This window comes from Pyrus communis, chromosome 14, assembly GCF_041283825.1.
Source record: "Pyrus communis isolate YQ-2024b chromosome 14, ASM4128382v1, whole genome shotgun sequence".
Classification (NCBI taxonomy): domain Eukaryota; kingdom Viridiplantae; phylum Streptophyta; class Magnoliopsida; order Rosales; family Rosaceae; genus Pyrus; species Pyrus communis.
The window spans coordinates 25,969,356-25,981,951 of record NC_142578.1 but is presented as its reverse complement, the minus strand read 5'-3'; the positions used below and the strand labels follow the sequence as shown (position 1 = coordinate 25,981,951).

Below are 12,596 nucleotides of genomic sequence, written 5' to 3'. Positions count from 1 at the left end.
TCCAACAAATGTAAAATACCCAGATGTAAATCGTCTATCAGTAACATTGCCAACCCAATCTGCATCTATAAACCCCTCAATCTTTAGATGTCCATGATTTCCATAAAGTGTTCATTTACCAGGTGCAGACCTTGGATATGGGAAAATTTGCATTACCACAACCATGTGATCTTCATTGGGTGAGTGCATAAACTTACAACACTCATAACATACTTAATATTAAGATGAGTATGAGATAAATAAATTAACCTCCTTACAAGTCTTTGATATCTACCCCTATCAACAGGAACCTGATCTGGGTAAATACCCGAGTGATGCTTCTCTACCATAGGAGTATCCATAGGTTTACACCTTAACATACCAGTCTCTTTCAACAAATCTAACATATATTTTGGCTGGGATAAGAAAATTCCTTTAGGTTAACGAGCAACCTCAACTCCAAGGAAGTACTTCAATTCTCCCAAATCTTTCATCTCAAATTCAAATGCAAGTTTTACCTGTAACTTCTGAATTTCTTCAAAATCATCATCTGTAATAATCATATCATCCACATAAATGATTAAAGCAGTCAATTTGCCAAGCCTACGCTTCAGAAATAGAGTGTGATCTAAATGACTATGGCTATATCTATATTCTTAATTACTTGAGTAAACCTATCAAACCAAGCACGGGGTGATTGCTTGAGCCCATAAAAACATTTACACAATCTGCACACTCCTGTATTACCACTCGCACTATATCCTAGTGGAAAGACCATGTACACTTCCTCTTCTAAGTTCCCATGAAGGAACGCATTCTTCACATCAAACTGTTTAAGAGGCCAATCTATATTTGCAGCTAAGGAAATCAAAACACGCAACGTATTCATCTTTGCTACCGAAGAAAAAGTTTCTTGGTAATCTAGACCACACGTTTGAGTATACCCATTAACCACTAACTTTGCTTTGTACCTATCCACTGATCCATCAACCTTATACTTGATCATAAACACCCAGCAATAGCCAACAGGTTTCTTCCCTTTTGGTAACTGCACTATCTCCGAGGCTTTATTCTTCTGCAATGTTGACATTTCTTCATCCATTGCTTGTGTCCACTTAGGGTATTTGAGGGCTTCTTCTACCTAAATTGGAATTTTGATTGATTCCATATGATTTACCAATGCCCTACGTTCTGGTAAACAACACTCACATGATACATAATTAGCAATCGGATACTTGACTTTCCCTTCCGGAGAGAACCTGTCATCTGGCACACCATCGATTTTGTCTTGCTGGCAATTTATAAGTGCTTACACTAATATCAGGATTAGTTGTACTATCATTTAAAAAAATTACCTCTTTTTACCAAAAAAAAAAAAAAAAAAAAAAAAAAAAGCTTATCTCTTGGATATTCAGAGGAGATGGAACGGGCATTGTAGGATTAGAGAGAGATGGGGTACTTTGAACATACTGGGCACTTTGGCAGACTCTTGTTGAACTGAGTTGTACTATTCGATGGGAGCCTACAGAACTAGACTATTTTCTTCAATTGTAGTTTGCTGAACTTGGCTACTGGGTTTGAAAACTCTTGCAGAACAATTGGGCGGATTTCCACAACTTCTCTTTCTCCCCCTGAAGTATATTCCAACCAACTTAGATCACCAATATCATTAATCTTCCCTTGGTGATTTGAATTGGATATAGATGAAGTATACAAATATTCAGACTCCGAGAAAGTCACATCCATGGTTACAAACGTACGTTGACTAGTAGGATGATAACACTTGAGTCCTTTCTAATGTGGAGAAAATCCAAGAAAGACACAACGGTATGCACATGGATCAAAGACACAACGGTATGCACATGGATCAAGCTTACTACGATGAGCTTTCTGAATGTGAACATAGATCACAAAACCAAAGATCCGAGGTGACAAAGTATTTGTAGAAACCACTAGAACAAGTTGAGTAAGCTCCTGAAGTGGTGTTTGATAATTCAACACCTGAGACGACATATGATTCATAACATAAACTGCATGTACAACTGCTTCAGGCCAGAAGTATTTAGGAACAGATGCACCAATAAGCAAAGCGCGAGCTGTCTCCAGGATATGACGATTTTTCCTTTCCACCACCCTATTTTGTTGTGGGGTATTCAGACAGGTAGTTTCATGAACAATTCCACGATCTTGTAGAAACTGAGATAACTCAGAATTTATGTATTATCCACAATTGTCAGAACGCAAAACTTTAATATCAGATGAATATTGAGTTTTAACCATCTGAAGAAACAAACGAAACACATTATATACCTTACTTTTATTTTTTAGCACATACAACCACGTCATACGGGTTCAGTCATCCACGAAAGTAATAAACCACTTAATTCCCAAAGTAGTACTAACAGGGGAAGGCCCCCACACATCATAGTGTACTAGTGTAAACGGAGAAGATCTTCTATTCATATTTGAAGGGAATGAAACACGATGACTTTTGGCTAAAATACATACTTCACACTTCAATTCCCATCACGTGGCAGTACAGTATAGGCTTGCTCCCTGACTCTGATACCGTTGAACAAATTAGGTAACATATGCTTCAAAAAACCAAACAATGCATGGCCCAAACGACGATGCAACAACAATACTTGCAATAGATTACTATCACGAGACACACGAACCAAATTAGCTCTTCCAGGAACCACGTTATCCACATAATATAGCCCCTCTCTCTTAGTGCCACGCCCAATGATCTTCTTTGTTTGAATATCCTGAAGCAAGCAAAATAAAGGATACATTAGTACAACACAATCCAATTGTTCAGTGACTTGTGGTATAGACAATAAGTGATGAGACAATGATGAAACAAATAAACAATTATATAAGGGGAGAGAGAGGGTGTAAGACAAACTGTTCCCGCTTTAACAACAGGAGCAGCAGTACCATTGACAGTTGCCACATACTTTTTATGAGGATGGGTCATGGACTGAAACAAAGTTCTATCATACGTCATATGATCTGTTGCATCGAAATCTAAAATCCAACATGTGTTGGTCATTGTAATAATAATCTACTGTACAACAGTTACTACACACTACACATCACTGACAAAACAGCAAGTACGCACAATATTGATACACAACAAACTCTACAACTGCAACCAACAATTGCAGGCAACCACGCGGCACAATTCTGCAATTCTAGCAGTAGACACGCTAATCCACGGACAGAAATAACTAGCATAAATTGTAGCCCACGGTACAAGAGAACAATTCACACGTTGCAAGTAGCAGCAAGCAGCCACAAATCCCTTTTTCCCAAAAAATTGCAGAACTTGCAGACAGACTTTGCACACTGATACACGGAACAAACTGGTACACAGATAGTGCTGCAGACAGAAGGATGAAATACTAGTACTTAACACGCACAGGAACGAAGGCACGATACTCGAGAACAATTCAATTGCAGCACGGCACAAGAATTGTAGTTATACTCACTACAACAAACTGGACATCAAGCAGCAAAAAATGGAGGAGGATTCTCTACCTTTTTAATCTCTCTACCTTTCCATATCCTCTTATTTGAACGGTCACAGTTAAGCCACGTTAACATCTTATATTGATTTTTTTTTTTTATAGATATAATAAGACAAAAAATAATGTGTTAGAGGAGGGGATGAAAGGAAATGAGAATAGAAGGGTAGCGAATCCTCCTCCGCAAAAAATTGTCACAACGTCAGTAAACAACTCCTTGTTAAAGCCAACCGCAGACGGCAATTTTGATTATGAAAGTCCTAGGATGGGTACTAATTTAACCTAGAAATGTAGCTAAATTCCAACTTAAAACTAAAGCAATTTAAGATTTAAGTTGATTAGTTATGTAAACTAATCCCTGCACAAATAGTCAAAATAAATATAAAAAGTACGCACATGATGTAGGATTTAACGAGGCAAAACCCACCACTGGGAAAATCCTCGGGCTACCAAGCCAGGAAGCACTAAGAAAGAAAGAATACATAAAGACTTACAAGAACTCATCAACTAGACAACCATACTAGTTGGCAGCTTTGTCTTCACGCTTTGCTACTCGATCTTTCGTCAGCCTTCGAGTTGAAGTGGCACAATACTAACGCGATCGTCAATCACCTTTTCCTCGAACTTTGCAAGATACTAACTCGATCATGCAGAATGTTTATATGATGAAGTGTTTGTTTGGAAAACAATCAAGTACGAAAATCACAAGGCACATTTTCATAATTGACATTCAATAAAAAAACCAAAAAAAAAACCAAATGAAACTAGCATGAAAATAATAATTTCTCTTTAAACACAATTGCTATAGAAACCACAATATGGCAGCAACTAAAAAGTTATTTTTTTCATAAGTTAAGAACGCAAGTTTGCTGCTAATACTAGAACCAAAGAAACATGCATATGCGGCTTGCTTTTTCCAAGAGTTTGACAACTCTTATAAAAGCTTAATGCACTAACCGACTTAAACCGATAAGAATGCAATCCATGTAATCAGATGACTCCTACCAACATCCAAACAAATAAGTCCCAATGTAAACCGATAAGTCCCAATGCAAACCGATAAGTTCCAATGCAATCAGATTAGTCTCAATGCAATCAGATTAGTCTCAATTCAATCAGATTGTTTCTTTGAAAGTGTGTCTTAATAATTAATATAGAAAGGATAAGTCATTTAAAAGAGATAAAACACACAATGGTCAAGAGTCCTATTCTAACTACAATAACATGAGATAACAAATGAATGTAGTTGAATGCATGCGTGCAAACGTACCTGAATAAGTATCTTGTTTACGTAACATCTTTGCATCGAAAGTGTGAGAGACATCCTTAGACTTAAACAATTACAATAGAAAATATGTAACAAGTCTAAGCTATTACAGACTCAGGCATTTTGTCAAAAATTGCCAATTTTGCACTAACAGATTACGGCTGCACTGTAAACAGCAGTAAATCACGGCAGACAGCCCTGTTACACCAGCAGAACTTGAAGTCACTGCAGCAGATACAAATACTATTGCCTAAGCCAAATTGTATACGGCACAGCAACAACAGTCACACAGTACCCCACACAATAGACTACCCACGGGATTAAGGAAAGGTACTTTGACAATTGATGCAAAGCAATTGTATACTAACAATTGCACAATTTTTTATTTTTTTTATTTTATTTTTAAGAAAACCTTGATGGTACGAGGGAATACTTTGAATACTTTTTTTTTGCACAACAATTGTACACTACAAAACCCACAAGCGCAACAATACCATTAAACGAAACGAAGCTTTGATACCAAGAAGAAATACTTTGAATACTACGTTATATTATTCATCATCTAGGGTTTACAAATATATAGGCACACATACCTTATTTTACAAGGAAAGTAATTACAAAGGATAACGAAACTAAATCCTAAAGATTACATATCCTAATCCTACCTAAAATAGACTCCAATAATTTTTACAATTAAGACTCAAATCAACAATACATATATATATATATATATATATTTTTTTTTTTTTCAATTAAGATGATAACCTTTCTTGTATAGAGAACCGAGAAGATACACCTGCAAACAAGTTTATTTATCTTTGACAAGCAACACTATTTACATATTTATTCTCAGGTTATAACAAGTTTGATGTTGAAAAGAAGATTTAGAGAAGGTAGTTTTCTTATTAGTTAGGGTTTCTGCGTGTCGCATTCTTTACCTAAATAAGTTTATATGCTTGTCAGATTAGTCATGAAAGCTCACCATCAAATTAAATGAATGGTAATGAAAGCAGAAAACACGAGATAAAAAATCGAAGTTAACATTAAACTTGACATGGATTACCACAACCATACGACTACCACGTAACAAGAACACAAGGGAAACAAAAGAACATAAAAACAAAAGTTGAGAAACAAACAAACACCCACATTAGACAACAGACTGCATACTTTTATTTTAGACCACTTTTGTAGTACCTTCAAAGCTAATTGGCAAGCTAGTTAATCACCATAAGTGATAATGCTGTCCATAATCTTGGCCACCACCTCCCTAGAATCCCTCAGTTTTTTTATGCTTTTGTTAAGCTTCTCACGCTTTACTGCCACTGCCGGCGACTCCTCCAGCATCCTCTCGATTCCCCCGCCGTAAGGCCCCATCAACTCATTCACAATCTCAGCTTCCATCTCGGTGTTCACAAGGTTAAAGACAGACAGCTGCAAGTGCAATGCCACGGAGTCCACAAGCCTCCTCAAAACAACCTTCCAATAGGCAATCATTCTCATTTTAAGGTCATAAGCTTGAGCTAACACAAGGGGGTGCTTCCTCAGAACACCGACTTCCACTTCCCCGATGCCTTCTATATCTATGATAGAAGGTTTCTTCTCATCAGCTAAGACGCCGTGAATGAATTCATTTTGACTAGTCATCAATTTGTTCCATTCGGAAACATAATCACCATCACATGTATAATCTGTCAGCTTTTCCATCTCTACAAGCTCCAGCATCCACTTGATTGACCTTTCCTTCATCTTGGCCATTAGATTATCGCCGGCACGTCTTGCTGACAGCTGCAGCTGATGATAGTTCTCCGTATAATGCAATAACACAGAAATAACCACCTCTTCAATGTAGCTCCACACTTTTTCCACAAATGCAATCGGAATATTCGAAATTTCATTCACTTTTCCCTGCAAGATAATGAGGAAAGCATTGCGCGGAAGAAAGTTCGGAAGTGAAATACCTTTGGCCTCCTCCAAGATCTTGATCTCCTCCATCAAGAAGTTGCTCTTTGCATCAGTCTCAGCACATCTGTGAAGTTCACCAGAGTACAGGTTGAGCATCTCAAACAATCTAGCAGTGCAGTGCATGCGACTGTTTTCCGCGTACTCCTCAAATTCTCCTCTCAAAAGAATCTTCCTAAGCGATTCCTTAGCCAAGCCAATGATTTGCATAAAGGCCGTCATGGCCTGGGGAACAGATGAAAGACTCTTCGGCATTTTATTCAGTTCCATAATGCAGAAGTTCAGCCTGTCATTGATCTTCTTCACTATATCGGGTATATTTCTTGCTATGCTGTTTGCTTGAATTTGGACCAGCTTCTGTGCTAAAACTGGAATACCGACAATGGACTTGTCAATCTTCGAAAGCAGGGGATGGGTTTGAAATAGTTCATGAGCCATCGCTGCTGCCTCCTCATAAGTTTCGTCACCAATCCTGTTCCTTACACAGACATAACCAAGACCAATGTTTACATCATCTCTAGTGACCTTCTCAAGTAGTCCCTCCGGTGCCTTGTCCACTTTCGTAACCACAGCGAGCGTCCTCTCACCAGTTTTATCTACACTTTGTGACATCCGGATTGACTCACACGTAGTAAAATCCACCGTAGCAGACAATACATTCAGAATAATACTTTCTTCCGGCTTAATATACTCCATGATCATATCTTTGATCTGATCATAAATATTTTCAGGTTGGCCATGGACCGGAACCCTTGTGATTCCCGGAAGATCAACCATAGTCAGATCCGGAACCCCATTCTTCTTCACCAACAAAGTAAGTGGCGTGTTCGAAATTCCCTTACCTCCTCCCGCAATAGAATTAGTAGCTTTCACAATATCTTTGGCGATATTGTCTTCATCAGTACGATCAACTCTGCCATTGTACTCCAAGGAAAGTTCAGGCTGAGGACTCGAGTGGTGTTCCAGCCTCATAATAAGAGGCACTCTCGTGCAGATGCCTTGGCCCCGAGGGAGGCTGATGCCGGCCAAGGATTCGAGCACGCTAGACTTCCCCGATGACTGGTCTCCGACCACCACAATCGTTGGCAGCTGAATGCCTTCATCCATCACCATCAAGCTGCGTAACTTGTCTACCGCATCCAGAAGAGGGCGGATCTTGTCGTTGTAGGACGACACAATGGGTGCGCATTTGAGAGGTACTTCGTCTAGTTCTGCCTGAACCATGGCGAGGGAGCTGTCACCGTTTAAAACTGTGGAAATCGATTCCATTTGCCTTCGTCCTTCCGTTCCTGAATTATAGCAAGTCAAAATAATGGTGAAAAATCTAGAGAGAAACCGAGATAATTTCAAGCTTAGCTAAAGAATTGAGGTTCTCTGGCAGCTTACCCTCCAGTTTAGAACATTTTTTTACTATGAACGTTTTCAGGTAAGGGAAAACACCACTTTCGTGAACCAGTTGGAAACGAAGCCTTTCTTTCCAATGCTGCATTTCCACAAACTCAAGAGTCTCTAATACCCGAAAAGGCAAGTTACGCTCTCAATAAAACTCAGCACCAATTCGAAGATGGAGTAAAATGTTCTGTATTGAGTTTATGACTTAATGGAGTAAAATGTTCTATTTATAGCTACTGCTATATATCATTCTTAGCCTTTAAGCAACTTAACTGACTCTAAATCAAGAATAACAACACATCCAACAAAAATGTTACTTTTTCGACATATTTGGACCTTTTCATTTTAACAAATAACACGTATCATATTTTACACAAAATGAAAAGCAAGAATTTTAAGCTTTTGTCTGGAAATTAACAATGAGAAACAACCAAAATTAAAGTTGACAAAAAAAGTAGAGAACCTAATTCATATCGAATCTACCTTTATGATAGTGCTCCAGAGAAATTGAAAAGAATGGAGGGTTTTTGAATTTGGTATTTTTTTTGGGTGGAGAAAAGTGGAAGAGAAATAACCTTTGAAGATTCCTTTCTGAGTTTTCACATTGGGAATTGGATCCGCTCCGAATCTTAGTGTCCGGAATCTGTTGATCAACCAATTTGGACCGCTGATTGGTGTGCAAAAAAAATCAGAGCCATTCATTGTGTGTGGTGGGCCATGAATATAAATTAATGGAGACCGTTGGTTTCAATTTGTGCACCCCAAATTGATTGATGCACAGACTCTAGACACTAAGGTCTGGAGCAGATCCAATTCCTTCACATGGTGGAGATTTTGTTTCACTTTTACCATGGTAAGACCATAGATCATGGATGTTGACATGGTTGGACAGATGTCGAATCATTGTGTCCTTGGGGCCCCCACTGTCAAAGAAAAAGCAGTCACCATGGGCATCCAAGCGGAAAGAGAACCCATAATAGTATAAAGATTTTGCATCACACTCATAGCTTCGACATCAATCATTTTCCCTCCTTGCCGATGTTCTTTATATTTTACTTTCTATCTTGATAAGTTATTTGTAGATGGCATTTTCTGAGAATCTCTTGGGTGTCGTATGCGTGCTACATCACTTGTGTGTGTCAAAACACGTATAAACGTTATTTCTTTCAATTGAGATTTAAAATTAAAAGTGTTGGAAATTTTGAGCAGAAATTTCATTGTCCTACATTGGTTACTACCAAAAGATTTCCTCATTTTATAAGGCTTTGTCCTTATTAGAAAGTGATTAAAGTGATGGACCATGTAACTAAAGTCTGCTTAGTAGACCTCTAAGAAATTGTGGTTCCACCAACAATACCCATTTGGGATCTTGCCATGTGCAGATCGAATAAGTACCCAACATCTCGAGAACGGCCCGGGAGGGGGGGTGCGGGGCGCAGTTGCACTCGAAGTTGAGTAGGGATAGGACAAGCCCAAGTCAACAACACCATTAAGATAACATAGAATTTCTTTAACACCTTTCAATGTCTGTGTGTTGGCACATGATTGTGTCATGCTAAGAGATTCGTAATGCAAGAAATGTTAGGTCTTGTATACTGAGATAGGTACAACAAAGCACCAATTGCACTTAAGTATGGAACCTCGGGTTCTAAAACCTCTTCATCATCTATCTTTGGACGGTATAAGTCTCATTGTGCATCAACCGTACGGATGACCATGAGAGTACTTAAAGGCAATGCTTTATCATTAAAGCAATGTAACACAGTCTTGGTGTAGTTTGACTGATGGACTAGAATGTTGGATTGTGAACTACCTTAGTACATATGTGCAAAAGTGTGACGGGTGATGTAAGCATAAATAATCATTTTAACATGCATGTTAGCGGAATGTTGGATTCCATTTAATCATATTTGTTGTACCATATATTGGGCCTCAGTATTTGGGCTTCATTACTTAGCCCATGATTCATGTAAGAGGGGAGGAAACCCTTATTCTATAAAAGGGCTCCCTCACACTCACTTAAGAAAGGGAGGAGACTCGACGAGAGACAAGGGAAACAGACAGAGGGGAAACGGGAGAGCAAATGGAATCAACACCAATGTGGACGTAGCCTCAACTTGAGGTGAACCACGATATATATATTTGTGTTCTTGTGCGTTTGTGTGATTCACGGTCGGATTTACGTTGGTCCAAGATCGATCCGATTTTGTGCATCAACAATATTAAATTAATTTATGTATTGGTTATGTCCAGGTATCATAAAATTAAGAACACATGTATAAACTTAGAGTAAGTTTTAGAATTCTAACCTTTAGATTTCATAGGCGAACAAATTCAATGTTATTGAGGCTCCCAAGTGTTAGCCCTCTACCAGTATCTACACGAATAAATCTCCGACTAGTGAAGCAAGACGACGACGATCTGCTAGAACTTTATCCATTGGGTAGATGTTGCAGCAAAGGGATTTGGTATGGTGTTTTGTTTTTCAGTTCTCTAAATTGGTAAACCTAATTCTTTTCTCTCTAATTTCTATTTGTGCTTTGTGAATTCTCACATATGTTACATAGACCCCTTAGGCTTTTAAAGAGAACAATCTCTAATTAAGCCAATAGGGTTACGTAGACCCCCTAGGGAAATTTTTGAGAAACTTTTGGGTTCACTAGTCTGTATCACATCACTCACTCGTCTCAAGAAGATATTCTTTCATGTCACCAGTTTACCACGCTACAATTTTGAATTTATTAGATGGATAATACAATTTGTTTCATAAATGACCAACTTTACAAATATTTTTGTGAAGTGATTTCACATATTTTTTAGCTTTTTACACATCTATGTTTAATTTTGGATGTTGATTCTGTTTGATTTATTCAATCTAGTGGCCATAAATAAAGAGAGGTATGTGAGAAACTAAAAAGGGTGTGTGAAAATTCATGACACTATTGAGCATGAATTTTAGTTAGATGAAAAAAGACCTTACGCCTGATACAAGTGGGAAGATGTGACATGACTACCTTTATTCAAGGATGAGGAATGCTAAGGTGTCTCTCAAAAGTAGGACTCTTCAAGAACTCGCTGCCACCTCATAGCTAGTTTAACGTCAATTCATTCATGTGCCAGCATTATAAGACTAATGCTAGGATGACTAAATTTGTAGACAAAATTTGTAAACTAAATGACATGGAAGTTGATGATTAGATTATTACTTAAGCATTAATAAACGTACTCATATCCTATTGCTGTCACGTCATTTAGTTTGTAAATTTTGTCTCCAAATTTAGTCTCCCTAATGTTACCCGCATTATAAAATATTGTGCTAAATATATGAGGTGGCAGAGAGTCCATAGAGAGTCTCAATTTTGAGAGAGTCTCATTAGCATTTCTCTTCAAGAATTTATCCACATTCTCCCCACTTAATGACTTCACCAAAAATGTTTTCTAAATGCTCACTTATCAAAATTAAGTCCCTATTTGGTATTTTTTTTTTTCATCAAAAGTTGCTTCACTTTAAAGTTGAGCAGTAAAAATGTGTTTGGTAAAAATAAATTATTTTGCTTATATTAAAAGTAATGCATGGCCTCCAGACAACAGCTTTTAAAAGCAACATGTAGGTAAAACTACTTTAATAAAAAGCAAAGTTGAACCTTTAATAAATATTTTTAATTTTTGTAAGACGCTCAATAATTAAAAAAAAATAAAGTTATTTATTCTTGCAGGCACATTTTATCATTGGAGAATAAAGTTGTGAAATCCCGTTCCCAGAATTTCATTATTTAATTTACGTATTTCGTATCTATTTGATTTTATTTAAATATATTTTTGTTAATATTAGAATTTTAAGTATTTAGTTACAAAGTCTAGTTTTTCATAATTAGTCAAAAAAAAAAAAAAAACTATAATCTGCCAGATGACAGTGGGACCAATTAGAAGAGAGATAAATGAGGGAAATGTGGAGGAGCTAGCCAATCAGAAAAAAAAAGCAAAGAGGAAATGAGGGAGAGAAAGACCACCTATTACCGGATCTTTCCATCGACCCGCAGACCTGACCCGATACGTCCTAGGTAGTAATTCCATCGATTTTCGTCAGTTTTTCCTACGAATTCTACTCAACCGTCACTTGCACACTCCACCCCGACCTCCATTTTCCCATTTCCACCAAAAATCCGATAGTTTTTGGCCTCGATTTCACAAAAAATTGCGTCAAGGGCTTTGTGGGTGCACGACGTCAATTTCGCCATTTCTGAAAGGTTTTCCGTCAACCACGCCTTAGGCATCTTTTGAGTCCAAGAACAAAGCCCAAACAAGTTTGGGGGTGGCGAAGCTGCAAATTCGACGAATCGAGGAACATCCATTTCTAGCGTTCCAACGGATCGAGGGTGTTTTCAGGCATTTCCCGGTTGAATTAGACTTCAGCCCAAGCATAAAAGTTGTTTCTCTTGTTGTGATCTACAATTCTGTAAAATTTG

The 12,596-nt window shown here is 37.8% G+C and overlaps 1 protein-coding gene across 1 annotated transcript; it reads right to left on the bottom strand.

Annotated features, from left to right (window-relative positions):
* Nucleotides 1–2,409: 2,409 nt before the first annotated feature.
* On the bottom strand, nt 2,410–8,361 carry LOC137712629 (dynamin-related protein 4C-like). The gene is made up of 3 exons (XM_068451742.2): nt 8,125–8,361; nt 5,974–8,027; nt 2,410–2,747 (listed from the first exon to the last, which is right to left on the bottom strand). The coding sequence occupies exons 1-2, from the start codon at nt 8,225–8,227 to the stop codon at nt 5,998–6,000; spliced, it is 2,133 nt and encodes a 710-aa protein (XP_068307843.2). The 5' UTR covers nt 8,228–8,361; the 3' UTR covers nt 2,410–2,747; nt 5,974–5,997.
* Between the last annotated feature and the right edge of the window lie 4,235 nt (nt 8,362–12,596).